The sequence below is a fragment of the Oncorhynchus nerka genome, linkage group LG21 (genome assembly GCF_034236695.1).
Source record: "Oncorhynchus nerka isolate Pitt River linkage group LG21, Oner_Uvic_2.0, whole genome shotgun sequence".
Classification (NCBI taxonomy): Eukaryota; Metazoa; Chordata; class Actinopteri; order Salmoniformes; family Salmonidae; genus Oncorhynchus; species Oncorhynchus nerka.
In genome coordinates, this window is record NC_088416.1 from 26568328 (window position 1) to 26589487 (window position 21160).

General features: G+C 43.2%; 1 protein-coding gene across 1 annotated transcript; it reads left to right on the forward strand.

The window, feature by feature from the left end:
• The first annotated feature begins 1192 nt into the window (after positions 1-1192).
• On the forward strand, positions 1193-19868 carry LOC115104199 (probable G-protein coupled receptor 146). The gene is made up of 2 exons (XM_029625473.2): positions 1193-1501; positions 16467-19868. The coding sequence occupies exon 2, from the start codon at positions 16510-16512 to the stop codon at positions 17518-17520; it is 1011 nt and encodes a 336-aa protein (XP_029481333.1). The 5' UTR covers positions 1193-1501; positions 16467-16509; the 3' UTR covers positions 17521-19868.
• Positions 19869-21160: the final 1292 nt, after the last annotated feature.

The following is a 21160-nucleotide window of genomic DNA, read 5'->3' on the forward strand; positions in this document are numbered from 1 at the left end:
TTCACTCTGTCATTTGTATAAGAGCATCAACCTTGCTGTTGTCCAATTAGAACACACACAGAGTTCATTACAAACCCTCTCGCTGTGTGGGTCAGCACATAGATAGAGTATGTGGGTCGTAAACAGTGGTGAAGTATTTACAGTTGGCCACTACTTCTGTAATCCTTAATCTTCTGAGCAAACTCCAGTAGTCTCATTCCAACCACAAACAGTGTGCCTTATCGTGTAATACATGTTGCTATAACTAACAGAACATCCTTCTTGTTCATTTGAGTATATGCTTATTAAGAAAATGCTGTTCATCAGTACCTATTTGTATTACGTACGATTTACCCCTCTCAGTTATAGTAAGCAGAGACGGCTGTTAGACCTCTGCCTGCCCAGTCCACCAGTCCAGACCAGTGGTAGATCAGGGTAGATTTGTCTGATTCCGGGATTTCTCCAGTTAGGGTTAAGTTAGACCTGCCTCTCTGGGACATGACAGGGACAACGCACAAACTTACCCCAAACCCACAACCCTCTCCTGTCAAACACCAATCACTTCATACCAGACAGTTGACAAACAGACCACAGGGCAGTTCATCCCACCAATATTATTAGCATTTCATGCAGATTTGGTAAATCTATTTATGTAAACACTGCCAAATGAAAACACAGAGATGAGGTGTGAAAGATTAGAGGATAAAAATAGCCTTCACTCCAGTTATCTGATACAGGCATTCCATGTCCAGATATAATCCTGTTACATCATGCATAATCACAATTTCTGCTTATTACTAGCTACATTTCTACTTCCAGAATTAGAGCTGTATCCGTTTGGAGTTGTCAGATTTAAATTAGAAGCAGGTGATTGTGATATACATTGCATACATGCACTTTGAAGACAGCCAATTTTCACAAGTACAGTGAATAGTGGGCTATTATTGACTGAGAAAAACAAAAAAACAGAACACTGATAACCGCAAACTCAAATTAAAACTGATTTTCCAACCAACTCTTTCTGCATTTAACGGCATACATTACTGGCCTAAAACTGCTGTCAGGCTCCCTCGCTATGACCCGGTGTTTTGCGCACGTAAAAGCGGGGTATGTTGTTGAGAGTCCCTCTAACTCCCCCTCTGATCTGCTTCGTCCAATGAGTGCGTCGAGGGCGAGTCGGGCCTCATCGACGAAACGAAGGAGACTGTGGGGGAGGGTCACGTGTGTATACACTGTAGGGTTCAGTACCACTCAATTCGTAGTAAGTTGTCAACGTCCTCCCCTTTCGAGAACAAACCTCGTCAGACTAGAAACGGTGGCAGTAGCCTAAGTAACTACGCAAAAAGTAATAGATATAACTATACCGTTTTTGTATTTTTTTTTCTTCTTCTTCCGAATAGAAGAGGATACGACGTTTGTTACAAGTCAACACCAAATGTAATTACAGAGAAATGTCAGTGGAAGTACAACAAAACCCGATGCCTCCGTAGACTTGTCGCCGTGCCAAATCTGTACTTTTCTGGTGAGTTTTCCTAAAATGTTTGTATCATTTTTTCAGCAGACTGCATATTGACTTCCACGCAAACACATTTCCTATCTATGTTCGGACGAAAGCATTGACTTTACTGTTTTAATTTGGCTGTAGAATAAATAGGTAGGCTATGATAAAATATAGCGTGTGTTTGAATGTAGTGGTCAACAATAGCCTCGCAGGTGTTATGTCATCTATAGTTTTATCAACTATAGATGACAGTTCTCCTCGCTTAGCTCCCAATGGTCCGTAGCACCCATAGCAAACCGGCGCCGAATAGGTTACAAGCAAATGGATGCAATTTATCCGCGAGTCTAGATTCTGTAACCGATATAATGATACATTGCTTTTAGTTTAGCAGGATGTATGGCATTAGACCAACAAGTTACGAAAAAGTAATCGTTTAACAGCTTTAAGAAACAGAAACACACAGCTGACTTTTAAATACTTTGTCTAAATTAACACTAACCCATACATACATACATACATACATACATACATACATACATACATACATACATGTGTTCATATAACATTTGATTTGATAGCCAACATTTAATTGACTGATTTGCAATGATCACAGAACTCAGAAGCATTTATGTGCTTTAATGTTTCTGGAAACACTTGCACAAATAGGTTTCGTAATCACTAAATGCCCTATTACCAGCAATCTAATTCATACATAGGTAGATCATACTGTGTCTATCATCAACAACATTGATTTGAAGGACGATGTAATTTACAAACATATTAACATTTTACATGAACCTACTGTTAAAGTCAGCCTGGTCTCATAGACTAGACATAGTAAATGTAAATCCGGGACACTCAAATTAGTACGATAAACTGCATGACCAAAAGTATGTGAACACCTGCTCGTTGAACATCTCATTCCAAAATCATGGACATTAGTAGGGAGTTGCTCCCCCCTTTGCTGCTAAGACTTTCCACTAGATGTTGGAACATTGCTACAGGGACTTGCTTCTTCTATTCAGCCACAAGAGCATTAGTGAGGTCGGGCACTGATGTTGGGTGATTAGGCCTGGCTCGCAGTTGGTGTTCCAATTCATACCAAAGGTGTTCGATGGGGTTGAGGTCAGGGCTCTGTGCAGACCAGTCAAGTTCTTTCACACTGATCTCGACAAACCATTTCTGTATGGACCTCACTTTGTGCATGCGGGAATTATCATGTTGACACAGGAAAGGGCCTTCCCCAATCTGTTGCCACAAAGTGGGAAGTACAGAATTCGCTTAGAATGTCATTGTATGCTGTAGCGTTAAGATTTCCCTTTACTGGAACGAATGGGCCTAGCCCGAACCATGAAAAACAGCCCCAGACCATTATTCCTCCACCACCAAACTTTACAGGTGGCGCTATACTTTGGGGTAGGTAGCGTTCTCCTTCGCCAAACCCAGATTTGTCTGTCGGACTGCCAGATGGTGAAGCGTGATTCGTCACTCCAGAGAACACGTTCACATGGCGGGGTGCTTTGCACCACTCCAGCTGACGCTTGGCATTGGTCATGGTGATATTAGGCTTGTGTGTGGCTGCTCGGCCATGGAAACCCATTTCATGAAGCTCGAACAGTTATTGTGCTGACGTTGCTTTCAGAGGCAGTTTGGAACTCGGTAGTGAGTATTGCAACCGAGGACAGATGAATTTTGCGTGGTGCACTCTACAGCCCTCCACGATCCCGTTCTGTGAGCTTGTGTGGTTTACCACTTCGTGGCTGAGCCATTGTTGCTCCTAGATGTTTCCACTTCACAATAACATCACTTACAGTTGACTGGCGCAGCTCTAGCAGGGCAGAAATGTAACTTCTTGGAAAGGTGACACCCTATGACTGTACCACGTTAAAAGTCACTAAGCTCTTCAGTAAGGCCGTTCCTCTGTCAATGGAGACTGCATGGCTGTGTGCTCAATTTTATACACCTATCAGCACTGGGTGTGGCTGAAATAGCCGAATCCAGTAATTTGAAGGGGTGTCCACATAATTTTGTATATATGGTTAGAGTATGGTTACATAAGATAGAAGATTACTTAAGGCAAAAAATGTAGAGGTTGGTTGGTCGGAGTGGATGGGTAGGTGTATAACGTGAATGTCTAGCAACCCAAAGGTTCCATGTCCGAATCTCATGACGGAATACTTTAGCATTTGAGCTAATTAGCAACTTTGTAACTACTTACTACTTTTTAGCTACTTTGCAAGTACTTAGCATGTTAGCTAACCCGTCCCCTAACCTTACATATTTTTGCTAACCCTTCCACCTAACTCCTAACCCCTAGTGCTAGCTAACGTTAGCATTAGCCACCTAGCCATCGTTAGCCACAACAAATTGGAATTCGTCACATATCATACGTTTTGTTAGTTTGTAACATGTACATTTTACAAAATTCCTTACATATTGTATGAATTGCAATTCGTAACATATCCTACGAATTGTGATTTGTAATATAGCATACGAAATGGATGATGACATCCACAAATGTATACATACCATACGAAACGTAACGTATCATACCAAATGGAGTGTCTCAGATTTCTGTACAGAATAATACGAGATGCACTCAGACCATGTTGTTAAAGTCCACCTGTGACTTAGCATGGTAATAAAGTGTAATTATGGATATATTGCTTCAAGGGAAATTCCACGTAACAGAATGATGTTCAGACTCAGATTTTTTCACTTTAAAATGTATGCCAAACAAAAGCCACTGATTTAAAAGTTTAACCATACAACTACAGTGGGGCAAAAAAGTATTTAGTCAGCCACCAATTGTGCAAGTTCTCCCACTTAAAAAGATGAGAGAGGCCTGTAATTTTCATCATAGGTACACTTCAACTATGACAGACAAAATGAGAAAAAGAATCCAGAAAATCACATTGTAGGATTTTTAATGAATTTATTTGCATATGTATATGCACCAGGACTACTTTGAAAAATGTACACAGAAAATTGAACAAAAACACATTTACTGGAAGAATGGTGCAGGTGCAAAGTTTGGTAACAGTAAAATCTCCCTCAGTTTTTAATGCGACCACGTTTCCCAGAACTCTGTTAAATATCTGCTCTGAATTAGGATTCAAAGATGCAGCAATAATGGGGTGTCAGTTATAATATGACACTTTGAGTTTGAAAAAATATGTTTTGGTTATTGAACTCCAGTAAGTGATGTGAATTTGCACCCTGTAACAGAATTACAGTAACGTAATTACATCATGGGTCCCTGATCTGTACTACATAGAAAGGCATAATTATGGATATATCATTATCTTCATGGTGATGTATCCTGAATAGGTACACAAAGGTAGAAATATGCTATATCCTCCTTTTCATTTTGGGGTATTATTCTACACAATAGCTATTATTCTCATAAACTCTGCACCCAAACAAGACCAAATTGTGTTGTTCTGGACCGGACCAAATTTCAACCAATCCTAGATGTATATGTTTCACAGTACAGCACAGTAGAGTACAGAGGTACCAATGCCTTTAACGGTTAGAATCCTGAATTCACACATAGGGCTCCAGATTGTGGTGTGTGTGGCCACGATGCGGCCAGTCGCTCCTACAGACATTGGACATTGGTACTCTTACTGTACTGTGCTGTCCAAAGTTGAAACATAGACGTTTATGATTAGTTCAGATTTGGTCTGGACCAAATTTGGTCTTGTTTGGGGGTAGAGTTCATTAGAATCCAGCGACGGCCAGCGCGGATGCTGGTTACAGTAAATGGAAAGAGAGGGGGCTCATGGGTAGGTGTCAGTAAGAGCCGGGAGAAGTAACATTAACTGGCAAGAGCGAGAAGAGAGGGGCAGAGAGCTGGAGGGGTTGTCCAGACTGTTTTCACACTCTCGCTTTGACTACCAGACAACAGAAAGAGAAAGAATGAGCTGAACATAACAGCATGCCAGTGGAAGGGTGGACAGTAGCAGATGACCCAACTCTGATTTGTGCCTACTATGATTTCCCATTGTAGCCAATTCAATTACAGTAATTCTGTTACTGATTTTTCCCAATTCTGTTATTGATTTGGTGATAGAATTCAAAGTTTTAATAAATAAAAATGTATATCAGTTAAAAACATGAATTGGTAGGTCTACCTTTACTTGTTACATGTGCTAACTTTCATTATCCTTCATCCTCATGACGGTGATAAATAAAAATATATCTTTACGATACAGTGGGGCAAAAAGGTATTTAGTCAGCCACCAATTGTGCAAGTTCTCCCACTTAAAAAGATGAGAGGCCTGTAATTTTCATCATAGCTACACTTCAACTATGGCAGACAAAATGAAGGGGGAAAAATCCAGAAAATCACATTGTAGGATTTTTAATGAATTTATTTGCAAATTATGGTGGAAAATAAGTATTTGGTCAATAACAAAAGTTTATCTCAATACTTTGTTATATACCCTTTGTTGGCAATGACAGAGGTCAAACGTTTTCTGTAAGTCTTCACAAGGTTTTCACACACTGTTGCTGGTATTTTGGCTCATTCCTCCATGCAGATTTCCTCTAGAGCAGTGATGTTTTGGGGCTGTTGCTGAGCAACACGGACTTTCAACTCCCTCCAAAGATTTTCTATGGGGTTGAGATCTGGAGACTGGATAGGCCACTCCAGGACCTTGAAATGCTTCTTACGAAGCCACTCCTTCGTTGCCCAGGCGGTGTGTTTGGGATCATTGTCATGCTGAAAGACCCAGACACGTTTCATCTTCAATGCCCTTGCTGATGGTAGGCTTTGTTACTTTGGTCCCAGCTCTCTGCAGGTCATTCACTAGGTCCCCCTGTGTGGTTCTAGGATTTTTGCTCACTGTTCTTGGGATAATTTTTACCCCACGGGGTGAGATCTTGCGTGGAGCCCCAGATCGAGGGAGATTATCAGTGGTCTTGTATGTCTTCCATTTCCTAATAATTGCTCCCACAGTTGATTTCTTCAAACCAAGCTGCTTAACTATTGCAGAGTCAGTCTTCCCAGCCTGGTGCAGGTCTACAATTTTATTTCTGGTGTCCTTTGACAGCTCTTTGGTCTTGGCCATAGTGGAGTTTGGAGTGTGACTGTTTGAGGTTGTGGACAGGTGTCTTTTGTACTGATAACAAGTTCAAACAGGTGCCATTAATACAGGTAACGAGTGGAGGACAGAGGAGCCTCTTAAAGAAGAAGTTACAGGTCTGTGAGAGCCAGAAATCTCGCTTGTTTTTAGGTGACCAAATATGTTGCAATGTTTCTTAAACTTACAGAAGTCAAACAATTTCTACAAAACTAAATATTGATATTAGTTGTCAGAGGTATTTACTTAAACATTATCGTGTTTTGATGTATTCCTTTTAAGACTTTTTCTGGTAGATGTTTTCTGACCTCCTTTTCATTCTGTTTGACCAGAAATCAAAGTAATTTCTTATGCCTATTTTTTAAGATGGAAAATGGTTGAAAAATGTATCCATGCATTCATTTCCTGAGAACATAGACTAGCTTTTGTTTGTAACCTAATTTGATATGCTCCTATGAACTTCACATGAGCCATTTTACAAGTAAGTCGTGGGAAACTATAGGCGATGTTCCAGAAGACTGACAGGCCATGCTCTCACAGATGACTTTGGTTTTCGAAAAGTACTTGCACTGCAACCAACTACACACTTTCCATGTTTTTTCAGGGTGTATTTACAAGTCATTTGGGAAGGGAATTTTGGCTGTGCTTTGGCATCCCTTGATATAGTAGCCTACTGATATGTAACTTCCATATTACTCAATATACTGATACCATCATGTTGTTGTTACTTAATTGGTAACTAATGCATTAAATTGTGTTTATGCTATAGATACACTTGCTACTCGTTAAAAGTCTCAGTGGTGGTAATTACAGTGTTAAAACATATATTTTGGAAAATATTCACAGATTCCTATGATTATTTTCCCCCTATTCTACATTAAAACTGCCCCCATGCAGTCTTTTTAATTGTATTCTTAAATCATTACTGTATGTCTAATAGATCACTGTGCATGTTTTTATTTTAACATTTAAATTTAAATTTAATTTCCCTAAGCCTCCTTTTTCCATTGAAATGCTCAGTCTGATCGTGTGGTCGTGTTGATACAAATGTAAATATATTTACATACACAGCTCTGATTGGCGGATAGGATCTTCTAGACCAGGGGTGTCAAACTCATTCCACCGAGGGTCGAGTGTCTGCGGGTAAATAAAAAAATGTATCCTTTCAATCAAGACCTAGACAACCAGCTGAGAGGAGTTCCTGACTAATCAGTAACCTTAATTCATCAATCAAGTACAAGGGAGGAGCGGAAACACCCATACACTCGGCCCTCCATGGAATGAGCTTGGCACGTGTGATCTAGACTCTAGAGCCCTCGAACTCAACTCTGGACCTCGAAGCCAGTTCCACTGCTTTTTTTCTTAATAGTTCCCCTTTAAATCAGGCACCGATTTAGATCTGGGACAACAGGTGGGTGTAATACATTTTCAGGTAGAACAGAAAATCATCAGGCTCTGGACCTCGTAGGATAAGAGTTAAATACCCCTGCACTAGAGCCTTCCCGCTTACCCCTTCAAAGTAGGAGGATACATATGCAAATAAAATATTGGTCAGGATAATCAGATCCAATTGTGATGTCATATGCAGTGGGCCAAAAACTCCATCCCACCTGGATAGGCTGAAATTCTAATAATACTGTATTATTTTATGAATTCATGCTTTTTTAGTAGCAGCATTCCCCTATATGAGAACTAGGGGAAGCACTCGGGTGGGTTTTTCCAAGTGTGTAGCTGACAACATGTTTCTACTGGATTACGTAAGAGACATATCCCATTTTCCCATATCGTCATCAACGTTGTCTTCCTTCAATCGCTTCACCGAGTGCCGTCCAAACAACTGAAATAGTGTTTACAGGAATTGAAGACGTCAGAGGTCACCCTTTTAGACGGAGGTTGATCACTGTTCTTTATCTCCTCTAGTCTCTTGTCTAGCATGTATAGTACACAGTCCAGCCGGTCCTTAATCTCAGCTAGCCTATCAATAGAAAGCACAGAGGTGATGGTGTGGAATAAAGTCAGTAGAATAGAGTGCGTCAGACAAAATGAACAGAACTATTTACCCCAATATTGTAAATATATATATATATATATATATTTTTTTTGCACTGAAGTAGTAAGAGAAGCCACATGACATACAACATCAGAATGCATAGTCTTGCTCATCATTTTGCTGTGATTGTGTAACAAAGTTGCTCTAGGCCATTAATTATAATGAGTGAAAATGCAACAGGTTTTACACTGTGGAGCGTTATGGTATATAACAAACCCTATGCCTGCGGCTCACCAGAGCGGGCACCTTAACACGAATCACACGCCGCTCCCCTCGCTTGTTATGCTACTCTGAGGGAAGCGAAAGCAGGTGAGAATATCAAAGGGAGCTATTCATGAGAGCTGAAGGACTTTCACAGGTGGAATTATTCATGAAACCGTAACGTGTTCTCTCATCGTTCTGAAATGTTAATGTGTGTTCCCTCCTAGCCTCTCCTCAAACGAAGTGCAACGAGGACAATCGGTGTGAAACCAGACGCGATGCCAGTGTTATCCTGTTTGGGAGAATAGCTCGATTTTTGAGCAGAGGAAATTGCTTGTATGGTATGATATGAGCTTGTATGAAATTTTGGCCTAATCTAATTGTGGTTAGATTCAGAGTTGATTGAATGCTCTGTTGTTAGTTTGAACAACATCTGAAAGTAAGTCTCCAAATGTGAAGTATGATCCTTCCAGAAGGCTGCTCTTGCTCCAGCTATCAAACACGATTACAGACATACATGTGCTCTCATGCGACGTCCTTCAGGCGATTCTGAGAAATAGCTGTACGTTCCAGAGGGGAAGTGAGGGGTGTGAGCCTATCACAGCGTGTCACGCTATTCACATCAAAATCCCTGAGATATCAAACCCATCTGTATCCCTGAACACCCGGTCTGGAGGGAGGGGACTTGCCAAAGCAGAGTTTCTCCTTTTCTACTTCTGGTCATATTAAACTAACCACGTTGAACCTTGAAGATGAGTGAAATGAGCAGATTGTCTTGGATCAGGTCGGGTGTAATATCTTGGCGTTCCCATACGAAATGTGTTGTGGTTAACTTCTATGGTTACAGCATACAATATTGGATCAGGCTAGTGTAATACCACAGTCATGGTAGGGTTTCGTGACATACTGTTGACCGAAGGCTTCTTACAATTCAACCAGGTGTCCTGTAAATGACATTTTCCCATCTCAACCAGGTGCCCTTTGATAGTGGAGAAAGCGTCTATGGAATGCCCTGTTCTGTTGATGTGCCTGTTACTGTCAGTGAAGCGTCAGTGGCGTAGCTCACTTTTTTCACACCCTTAGGAATGTGTCTACCATCCCAGTCCAAGTTTTGTCATGGTCTCTTGAGCGAGAAAAGGTTCTGGAAAACCGCTGAATGAAAAGAGATTTACAGAGAAGCACTGCAGTCTATTGCAACACGACGAGTGTACTGGAATACAAAAGAAATGAGTTGTGTTTTGATACCACCCACCACTGCGACCTGTAGGCTCTCGTTGGCTGGCCCTCGCTTCATATTCGTCGCCAAACCCACTGGCTCCAGGTCATCTATAAGTCTTTGCTAGGTGAAGCCCCGCCTTATCTCAGCTCACTGGTCACCATAGCAGCACCCACCTGTAGCACGCGCTCCAGCAGGTATATTTCACTGGTCACCCCCAAAGCCAATTTCTCCTTCGGCCGCCTTTCCTTCCAGTTCTCTGCTGCCAATGACTGGAAATAAGTGCAAAAATCACTGAAGCTGGAGACTCATATTTCCCTCACTATCTTTAAGCACCAGCTGTCAGAGCAGCTCACGGTTCACTGCACCTGTACATAGCTCATCTGTAAATAGCCCATCCAACTACCTCATCACCATATTGTTATATATTTTATTTATTTTGCTCCTTTGCACCCCAGTATCTCTACTTGCACACTCATCTTCTACACATCTCACTCCATCTATCACTTAATTGCTATATTGTCATTATTTGCCATTATGGCCTATTTATTGCCTTTACCTCCCTTCTCCTACCTCATTTGCACACATTGTATATTGACTTTTTCTACTGTACTATTGATTGTATGTTTGTTTACTCCATGTGTAACTCTGTGTTGTCTGTGTCGCACTGCTTTGCTTTATCTTGGCCAGGTGGCAGTTGCAAATGAGAACTTGTTCTCAACTAGCCTACCTGGTTAAATAAAGGTGAAATAAATCAAATGAAAACAATTAAGAGGGGATGACAGTTTGACATAAAAGGGCGTTTACGTCTCAAGCACACTGTGTGCTGTGCCTTTTGATTGTTCACACACACTTCCACATCCCAATAGGCTGCTGTGTTCATTATTAAACACATTGTCCAGGTCTCTGGGAAGACTCACACAGCCAACACTGCTCTGCCATGAATATATAGACATTTAATGTTTTTCACACTGTGTATTCATATACTGTATTCTTCACATTGCTCATTCTGCAATGTCCTTCTGTACATTGCAGTTTTGTTACACCGTTTATATACACTGTGTATTTACATACTGGATTCAGGTGTGTCAGGTAGCCTAGTGGTTAGAGCGTTGGGCCAGTAACCGGAAGGTTGCTAGATCAAATCCACGAGCTGACAGAGTTACAATCTGTCGTTCTGCCCCTGAACAAGGCAGTTAACCCACTGTTCCTAGGCCGTCATTGAAAATAAGAATTTGTTCTGAACTGACTTGCCTAGTGAAAAAGGTGAAAAAAAATAATATTTATATGCTGGATTATAAACTGGGTGGTTCGAGCCCTGAATGCTGATTGGCTGACAGCCGTGGTATATCAGACCGTATACCACAGGTTTGACTAAACGTTGGTAACCAGTTTATAATAGCAATAAGGCACCTTGGGTTTGTTGTATATGGCCAATAAACCACGGCTAAGGGCTGTATCTATAAAGGCACAAAGCGAGACCCAAATGCAGGATGGTTGAGATCTGATATTTATTATAGCAAAAGGGGTAGGCAAAAGGCAGGTCGGGTACAGGCGAGAGTTCATAAACCAGGTCAGAGTCCAAACGGTACAAGACAGGCAGGTTCGAGGTCAGGGGCAGGCAGAGTGGTCAGGCAGGCTCAGTCAGGACAGGCAAGGGTCAAAACCAGGAGGGAGAGAAAAGAGAGACTGGAAAAAGCAGGAGCTGAGACACAAAAACGCTGGTTGACTTGACAAACAAGACGAACTGGCACAGAGAGACAGGGAACACAGGGATAAATACACCAGGAATAATAAGCTACACCTGGAGGGGGTGGAGACAAGCACAGGGACAGGTGGAACAGATCAGGGCGTGGCAGTATCCAGGCACTCTGCGTTGCGTCGTGCGAAAGAACGGCCCTTAGACTTTGTATATTGGCCATGTACCATACTCCCTTAGGCCTTATTGCTTAATTATACACAGAGTGTACAAAACATTAGGACCTGCTCTTTCCTTAACATAGACTGATCAGGTGAATCCAGGTGAAATCTATGATCCCTTATTGATGTCACTTGTTAAATCCACTTCAATCAGTGTAGAAGGAGGAGACAGGTTAAAATAAGGATGTTTTATCCTTGAGACAATTGAGACATGGACTGTGTGTGTGTGTGTGCCATTCAGAGGGTGAATGGGCAAGACAAAATATTTAAGCGCCTTTGAACGGAGTATAGTAGCAGGTGCCAGGCACCTGTTTGAGTGTGTCTAGAACGGAAACGCTGCTGGGTTTTTCATGCTCAACAGTTTCCTGTGTGTATCAAGAATGGTCCATTACCCAAAGGACATCCAGCCAACATGATACAGCTGTGGGAATCATTGGAGTGCAACTCAGTATTAGGAAGGTGTGCTTAATGCTTTGTACACTCAGTGTATACTGGATTCTTATTCATATACTGTATGTTATGTTAGGAGCTAGTAACACAAGCATTTTGCTGCACCCACTATAGGGACCCACTATAACATCTGCTCAGCTGTGTACACGTCCAATAAACTTTGATTTGAGGAGAGACCGACTCTAACTAGGGGTTTAAGAGCTCAAGATGCACACCTGTTCTTCCTGTTCAGTACGGCAGGGTGTTATTCCCAAAGACGGGTTACTCACATGCCTTTGTCTTTAGTCTTGGTGAGCCCTCCCCCACCCCTTTAAACTGGAGCAGAAAACGAGTCACCTGGTAGCTTTAGAGTGGTTTTTACAAGGGGCAGTGGCAGCCCCATTTCACCTGTCTCTGGGAAAGGAAAGCATCTGGGAGCTTTTGAAAGGGTAACCGTACACCCCCCCTGCTGCACGTCCCTCCATGCAGTGTACTCTCCTTACAGCCAGCTGGAGAGGTGTGGAGGAGCACACAGGAACACTGTGTGTGTGTGTCAAATCAAATTGTATTTTTTTGTATGCGCCGACTACAACAGGTGTAGATTTTACAATGACATTCTTATTTACAAGCCCTTTTCCCAACAACACAGTTAAAAAGTTAGAAAAGATTAGCAAAAAAAAATATTAATCATGGAAATACACTGCTCAAAAAAATAAAGGGAACACTAAAATAACACATCCTAGATCTGAATGAATGAAATATTCTTATTAAATACTTTTTTCTTTACATAGTTGAATGTGCTGACAACAAAATCACACAAAAATTATCAATGGAAATCAAATTTATCAACCCATGGAGGGTGTGGATTTGGAGTCACACTCAAAATTAAAGTGGAAAACCACACTACAGGCTGATCCAACTTTGATGTAATGTCCAAGTCAAAATGAGGCTCAGTAGTGTGTGTGGCCTCCACGTGCCTGTATGACCTCCCTACAACGCCTGGGCATGCTCCTGATGAGGTGGCGGATGGTGTCCTGAGGGATCTCATCTCAGACCTGGACTAAAGCATCTGCCAACTCCTGGACAGTCTGTGGTGCAACGTGGCGTTGGTGGATGGAGCGAGACATGATGTCCCAGATGTGCTCAATTGGATTCAGGTCTGGGGAACGGGCGGGCCAGTCCATAGCATCAATGCTTTCCTCTTGCAGGAACTGCTGACACACTCCAGCCACACCAGGTCTAGCATTGTCTTGCATTAGGAGGAACCCAGGGTCAATCGCACCAGCATATGGTCTCACAAGGGGTCTGAGGATCTCATCTCGGTACCTAATGGCAGTCAGGCTACCTCTGGCGAGCACATAGAGGGCTGTGCGGCCCCCCAAAGAAATGCCACCCCACACCATGACTGACCCACCGCCAAACCGGTCATGCTGGAGGATGTTGCCGGCAGCAGAATGTTCTCCACGGCGTCTCCAGACTGTCACGTCTGTCACATGTGCTCAGTGTGAACCTGCTTTCATCTGTGAAGAGCACAGGGCGCCAGTGGCGAATTTGCCAATTTTGGTTTTCTCTGGCAAATGAAAAACGTCCTGCACAGTGTTGGGCTGTAAGCACAACCCCTACCTGTGGACGTCGGGCCCTCATACCACCCTCATGGAGTCTGTGTCTGATCGTTGGAGCAGACACATGCACATTTGTGACCTGCTGGAGGTCATTTTGCAGGGCTCTGGCAGTGCTCCTCCTGCTCCTCCTTGCACAAAGGCGGAGGTAGCGGTCCTGCTGCTGGGTTGTTGCCCTCCTACGGCCTCCTCCACGTCTCCTGATGTACTGGCCTGTCTCCTGGTAGCGCCTCCATGCTCTGGACACTACGCTGACAGACACAGCAAACCTTCTTGCCACAGCTCGCATTGATGTCCCATCCTGGATGAGCTGCACTACCTGAGCCACTTGTGTGGGTTGTAGACTCCGTCTCATGCTACCACTAGAGTGAAAGCACCGCCAGCATTCAAAAGTGACCAAAACATCAGCCAGGAAGCATAGAAACTGAGAAGTGGTCTGTGGTCCCCACCTGCAAACCACTCCTTTATTGGGGTTGTCTTGCTAATTGCCTATAATTTCCACCTGTTGTCTATTCCATTTGCACAACAGCATGTGAAATTTATTGTCAATCAGTGTTGCTTCCTAATTGGACAGTTTGATTTCACAGAAGTGTGATTGACTTGGAGTTACATTGTGTTGTTTAAGTGTTCCCTTTATTTTTTTGAGCAGTGTAGTAACACAATAAAATGACAGTAACGAGGCTTTATACAAGGAGTACCGGTACCGAGTCAATGTCTGGGGATACGAGGTAATTGAGGTAATATGTACATGTAGGTAGGGGTAAAAGTGTCTAGGTAATCAGGATAGATAATAAACAGAGTAGCAGCCGTATATGTGAAAGTGTGGGGCGTCAATAACCGTGTGTGTGTGTGTCCTCAGGCCAAAACTGAGGTTATGTAATTGAAAAAAGGAATGTTCTCTTTACTGGCTGTGGTATCTTCTCAGCCTCTTGCAAACAAAATCATCCGTCTGCTCTGTTTCCAAAACATTGTCTGGAAATGTTATTTTGTAGAAGTCTGGCCGGTCACCAGGTAAACACTACGTAATGTGAGCTTGTAAATATGCTTCCTTACTTTGCACGAGAGCTGCTTGTGCACCACCAGTTGATTCATCCAACCTTTTTAAAATCAAATGTATTTTGTCTCGGACTTTTACGAATCATCAAACCCCACGTCTCTCTGAGGGGAATCTGGTCATTTGATTCTATGTTTTTCATTATGAACTGTCCAAGCAAGCTTGAATACAATGTTGAGAATTCTCCCCGTGTTCCATTCCCTCCTGACATAAGCTCTTTTGTTAGCGTATGCTTTCACTTCTTCCTGAGCAGAACTAATATGATCAGAGTTGGCATGTTCCAGTTCAGACTCCGGCAGGCGGAGTTATGTAACTGCTGTTTTAATGAGCAGCCTCTCACTGCGCTGAGCAGCAGGCTTGATCCCCAGTCAGGCCGTCCCCCCCCCCTCCATGTGCCCAGGCGTTCTCTCTGACCTTACCCTGAACTCCAACATCACGCTCAGTCCATTCCACACTGACCCCTCCCTGGGACCGCCCGGCCAGGCGCGGGGGGGCTGCATCACATTTCACAGTCTATAAATCTACCCATCACCCCGCAACATCCCACAAACTCCTTCGCGCTCTCTCTCTCTCTCTCTCTCTCTCGTCTCTGTTCCTCTCTTTCGCTCGCACACACACACACACACAAGCCAGTGTAGTAACCTGAACAGAAGGCGCTCATGCTTTGGAAGAGACATGGATGGGAAGAAGTAGAAGCCAAGCGGCCTGCAGAGTCAGGCGATGGTAAAGAGGGAGGTCTTCATCTGGAGGGCAACAAGGGCATCTCTCCGAAGGCAGCCTGGCCCCTGCATGTTATTCTTCCATTAGAACAAGGGATTCACTTGCTCTGGCTGGAGAGGCCCTGAACACTGCAGAAAGAAAGAATGCTTTTTAAGGCTGGAGCTGACCAGTGAAACATATTGTGAGGAGTTTTATTCAGCCAGTGAAATGCAATGAAGTGGAATTAATGGTGTTACCCCAGGCATAATAGCGTGTGTGTGTGTGTGTGTGAGTGAGTGGTCTTGCTTGCTTCTCTCCACAGCATAGCACTTTTAAAGAACCACAAGACTGACTCCAATAACATAGATATAGTCCTAGAACATGTCTCAAGGAAACCCTTGAAATGAGAAAAACCCATGCCTATTGTTTAGTTTGTTTTAAATATATTTTTCTATGTGGGAAATCACAATCTACTGATCTTCTTCATGATGGATTATGAGATTGTTTAAAAGAGAATGGAATCGCATTATCTCTTCATATTTGAGTTATTTTAATTTAAACAGTAGTAAGGAGAGGGGGAGACAAATGAGGGTGGAGGACATTTTCTCTTCAGTTAATAGTGTTAATACTTGACCACACATCAGCACTTGTTTATGTAATGAAAAACAAGGTAACTTAACTAATGTTGTTCTCCTCTCTCTCTGTCTCCAGCCAGGCCAGTGCACCAGTGCAGCCCTCTCTCAGAGCCCTAGCTATGTGGAGCTGTATGGCTTACAATGAGACGGACTCCAGCTCCGAACACCGGCTCTGCCAGGACTTTGGCCTCATCCTTTCCGTCTTCTCCTTGTTCTACCTCATGGTGTGCTTCCCCATAGGGCTCTGCTACAACGCCCTGCTGGTGGTGGTCCACCTCTCCAATAAGATGTCTATGACCATGCCGGACGTCTACTTCGTCAACATGGCCATCGCTGGCCTGGTCCTCAACCTGGTGGCCCCTGTGGCGCTGCTAGGCCCTAGCTTCACACGATGGCCTGTGTGGGAGTACAACAATGAGATCTACATCACCCTGCTCATCCTCTTCAACGTCTCCTCCCTGGTCATCATGTACTCCACCACGCTGCTCAGCCTGGACTACTACATTGAGCGAGCGCTGCCGCGCACCTACATGTCCAGCGTGTACAACACCAAGCACGTGTGCGGCTTCATCTGGGGCGGCGCCGTGCTCACCAGCTTCTCCTCGCTGCTCTTCTACGTGTGCAACCACGTCTCCACCAAGATCATCGAGTGCTCCAAGATGCAGAACAAGGAGGCTGCGGACGCCATCATGATGTTCATCGGCTACGTGGTTCCGGCCGTGGCCGTGCTGTATGCTTTCGTGCTCATCCTGCGTATTAGGAAGGAGTCCACCCCGCTGGACCAGGACTCATCCCGGCTGGACCCTTCTATCCACCGGCTGCTGCTGGCCTCTGTCTGCATGCAGTTTGTCCTATGGACCCCGTACTACATGACTCTACTGGTACACACTATAGCCGGGGCGCCGGGGAGCTACAGCAGCAACAACAACAAACAGCGGTTCACAATTGACTTCTTCCTGAGGTGTCTGTCGGAGCTGCTGGCCTTCTCCAGTAGCTTCGTCATGCCTCTCATGTACAGGCAGATGAACAAGAACTTCTCCCACAAGCTGCAGCGGCTGCTAAAGAGGCTAAACTGCAGGGGCACATCCTGCCCTCAGGAACACTCCTCAGTGCAGCAGGTGGCGACGTGAGACAGGGCCAGGCCTTACTAACCCCTAACCTCTTACCCAGTCTGCACTTATTATCACAGACCCCACAGAGCCCACAACACGTGGCCTTAGAAGTCAGCCACAGGTCCACTGCTGCCACTCTGGCTGGAGTCTTGACTTTCAATGAAACTTAGGAATTTTCAGTGATTTTCTAGAACTTGACTTCCTTTGTCCAGTTCTGTAGCGAGAGGACGAACCAATTAGAAACCACTAAGTGCATTAGCAAGCTTGTCACTTGGACACTTGGTTGTTAGATTGGGGGCGCAAAGCCGTTGTAATGCGTTGTCTCTTCTCCTAATACACACAGGGTGATTCACCAACACAGGCTGTAGAGATATTGCGCTGCACACCAAAACTGACAATGAGTGATACTATTGGAGTAACAATTGTTTTTATATCTCATGTGTCAATCAGCATGTTACTACAATGCATGTAGTAGGTAGGAAGTGGAATGCAACCTGTTTATGACCCTGTCAGACCACCCAGTGCCCCGGGGCCTGAGGCCATGTCTCATTTGAAGAGTTCCTGTCCAGCCTCGGCCACAAAACTCTGGAGGGGTCTCAAATGGCACCCTATTCCCTACATGGTGCATTACATTTGACCAGAGCCCTGTGTGTCCTGTTAAACAGTAGTGCACTATATAGGAAATAGGGTGCCATTATGGACACATCCTCTGTCCTCCACTGTCTTGCATCTAGAGAGAGAACCTTTGCTTGCTCGTCACCCTCAGCAGTTTACACACTACTATACATGTACCTCGTTTTAATTTCACAAACCTACGACATTACATAGGATCATGTGAACTACCGAGAGAATTCTCCACACAGCTTCTATTCAGGGTTCAGGCATGGCCAACTTACCTCTTGTCTCCTAGAATGCTCTCACTTAACCGGCTGCACACAACACCCAGTCGTTGTGTGGGGAACATTTGCCTTGGCTCAGTTTATGTGATGTCTAAACGCTGCTTAGAGGCACATAAGTGACCTGCACAGCTGTTTTTGCTACCTTGCTTCCCACTAAAGAGGAAGACTGTTTATATATAAAACATGTCCTATTTATAATTGAGCTAAATAATGAACACGTCGATCACATTTCGCTCTTGTCATGTTACGGTGATGTCCGTTATTGCATGTGATAATGATGCTATGAAGTGTTGAAGTCTTTTTGTTGCTAAATTGAAAAGGTCAGTTTAGTCATCTCCAATTTAAAAGAGACAATACATTGATAAGCTATGACCCATTGTTTAACATGTTGCGACTGCTGGGGTATCCATCCAGGCCACCTGATGATAAGTATTGACTTAATTAAAAGATCAGCAAAACCCTTTTGAGTTTCATGCTGAGGAATCCTAAAAAAATGAGTCCACATCCTGTTAATAATTATTTAAGCTCAAAGTCAAAGTCCTAATTTCTTACAGTTGAAATGCTCTTTCTGAGCAGTAGAGCAACAGAGGGACAGATATGTCACATGTTCTGCCCTGCTACTATCAGAAACAAACAAATGACTTATATCTAGACTTAAATTGGCTCATTTTCATTCCAGGGTTGTTGAATGATGGTAGAGTTCACTGAAAATGTCATACAATGAAAAGGATTCTGGCTCTTGCATGGTAAAGTTAGTTATAAGCAATGTTATGCTAACTTTAGGTACGACCATCAACACCAGGAAATAAAGAACGTATAGGAATAGGAACAGAAATAGGGAACAGTAAATTCTCAGTTAAAGATTCAGAGATGTTAAGCACTTACAAATTCCTAACATATCATGCGAAATGGACGACATGGTACACAATTCTTTTCTACTTTCAGGGACCAGTTTTGGCTCGAGCACTACTTTCAAAACTACTGGCTGAAATGATACAAAACCTTTGGCACGTCACTTTAATGTGATTCTTAGTTTTAGAAGGACAGATTACATCGCCCTTTACCTCCCCTTTATGTTGTGCCGTTATAACCCACCACAATTAGTAAATCTTTTTTAAAGAACCAGTACTGTATGTTTATGGGAAACGCTACTCTTTTAAATCCACCTATATAAGCAGAAATAAGAATGTCTTTTATTTCATGAGGTTTAGCTACACAGGTCAAGATGAATCCAGTTTCAGATGTGATGCTTTTGTGACTGTGTATATACCAGTATATATGTATAATATGAAATATCTGTATATATTGTATGTTAGAGATTTAATGGAGAAACACCATGTCCTCTCACAAATACAGTATTATTTTCTCAAATATATATTTAGATACTGTAGCTTCAGTAATCTTCTCTATTGTCGGTTGAGTCAAAGACTGATTTACACAATAAACTAACATGGGAATTAAACACAATGTCTGTTCTTTTAGTTTCTCTTTGTCTTGACGTTCAAAGTGTTCTTTGCTATGCTAATGTCAACGGTATCCAGTATCCACAGTGCATTGTCATGACGCATCAATGTCAAAATAGATTGCATTGTAGTCCGTTTCTGAGGGTATTCTTGTGTCAGTAAACAATGCCAAACTTATTTTTCATTGATGTTTGAATTCATGGGGATAGTGCCAGCTATAGAGAGCAGAAACCACACTTATGGGTTATCTTGCAACATACCGTAATTAGCTTTGGTTGCCCATCTGCAGAGCTTGGTAAACCATAGCCATTTATACTGTAAAAAGAGCTTGTTTGCCCGTTCTCCCATTGGCAGCTGGGTCTCCCCCCCCCCCCCCCCAAATCAACACACTAATCACATGGGACAGGCTCAGACAATCCCACCTGGGACCCTGTGACCTGGGGGTGTTTCCCTGCGTTGGTCCGAATACAGACCTGTCATGTTTTACATCCATGTGGTTGAGACCCAGCCTTCGCAACAGCAGGATCTACTTAAAACACCCACACATTTAGAAATGAATCAATGCTATTTATATGTTCTGATGAATTTAAGCCCCCTTTTCGAGAGATGGTGTAATTATGGGTTGATATCCCCTCCCCCGTGTCCATTTCCAGGGTTAATGTTGAGCTACCGTTGTGCGCTATAGAGGTAAACAAAAAAAATCATCTGTATGACAGCGGGACACATCCATTTCCAACGTTAATCTCTTCATATACCGAGATCTAGAATAGACTCTCTGTCTGCACTGCAAACCCACTAGACTAACCGTGGCTGTGGCACGTCCCTTTAACCACACTGTGTAAAACAGGAACAATCCAGGCATTCTATAAATTGTTTTGACATCCGTGGGCCTGGCTACACAGCCCAGTGTTGTTGGTAATTCTCAACAAGAGCAACACTGTTCTGCCACACGATAACCGTGTGGGGCAGCTGATGTGGGAGTCGTGCTGGAGATAAAGGAGTCCGAGAAAGCTGAAGGAGAAAAGTGAAGAGATTAAATAGCGAATTGTTTTGTTAGAATGTCCAACTGAGAGGAGTAGAAGGAGGATAAACATGGTTCTAATGTATTCCAGCATGGGGAACAGGTGACAGACATGACATCTAGCCCTGAATACTTTGGCAGGGTTTATACTCAACAGACCCCTCGCACTTAACTCAAACCATCTCAGTCCACATTTGTAATTACTTATGAGGGGATGAAATTTGAGCTTAACCAAATGAAAGCGCCATTGCATAAAGGACAACACTTTAATCTAC

Bases quoted from the DNA above. Each gene is read 5' to 3' on its own strand.
- LOC115104199 (XM_029625473.2), top strand. From the start codon at position 16,510: ATGTGGAGCTGTATGGCTTACAATGAGACGGACTCCAGCTCCGAACAC.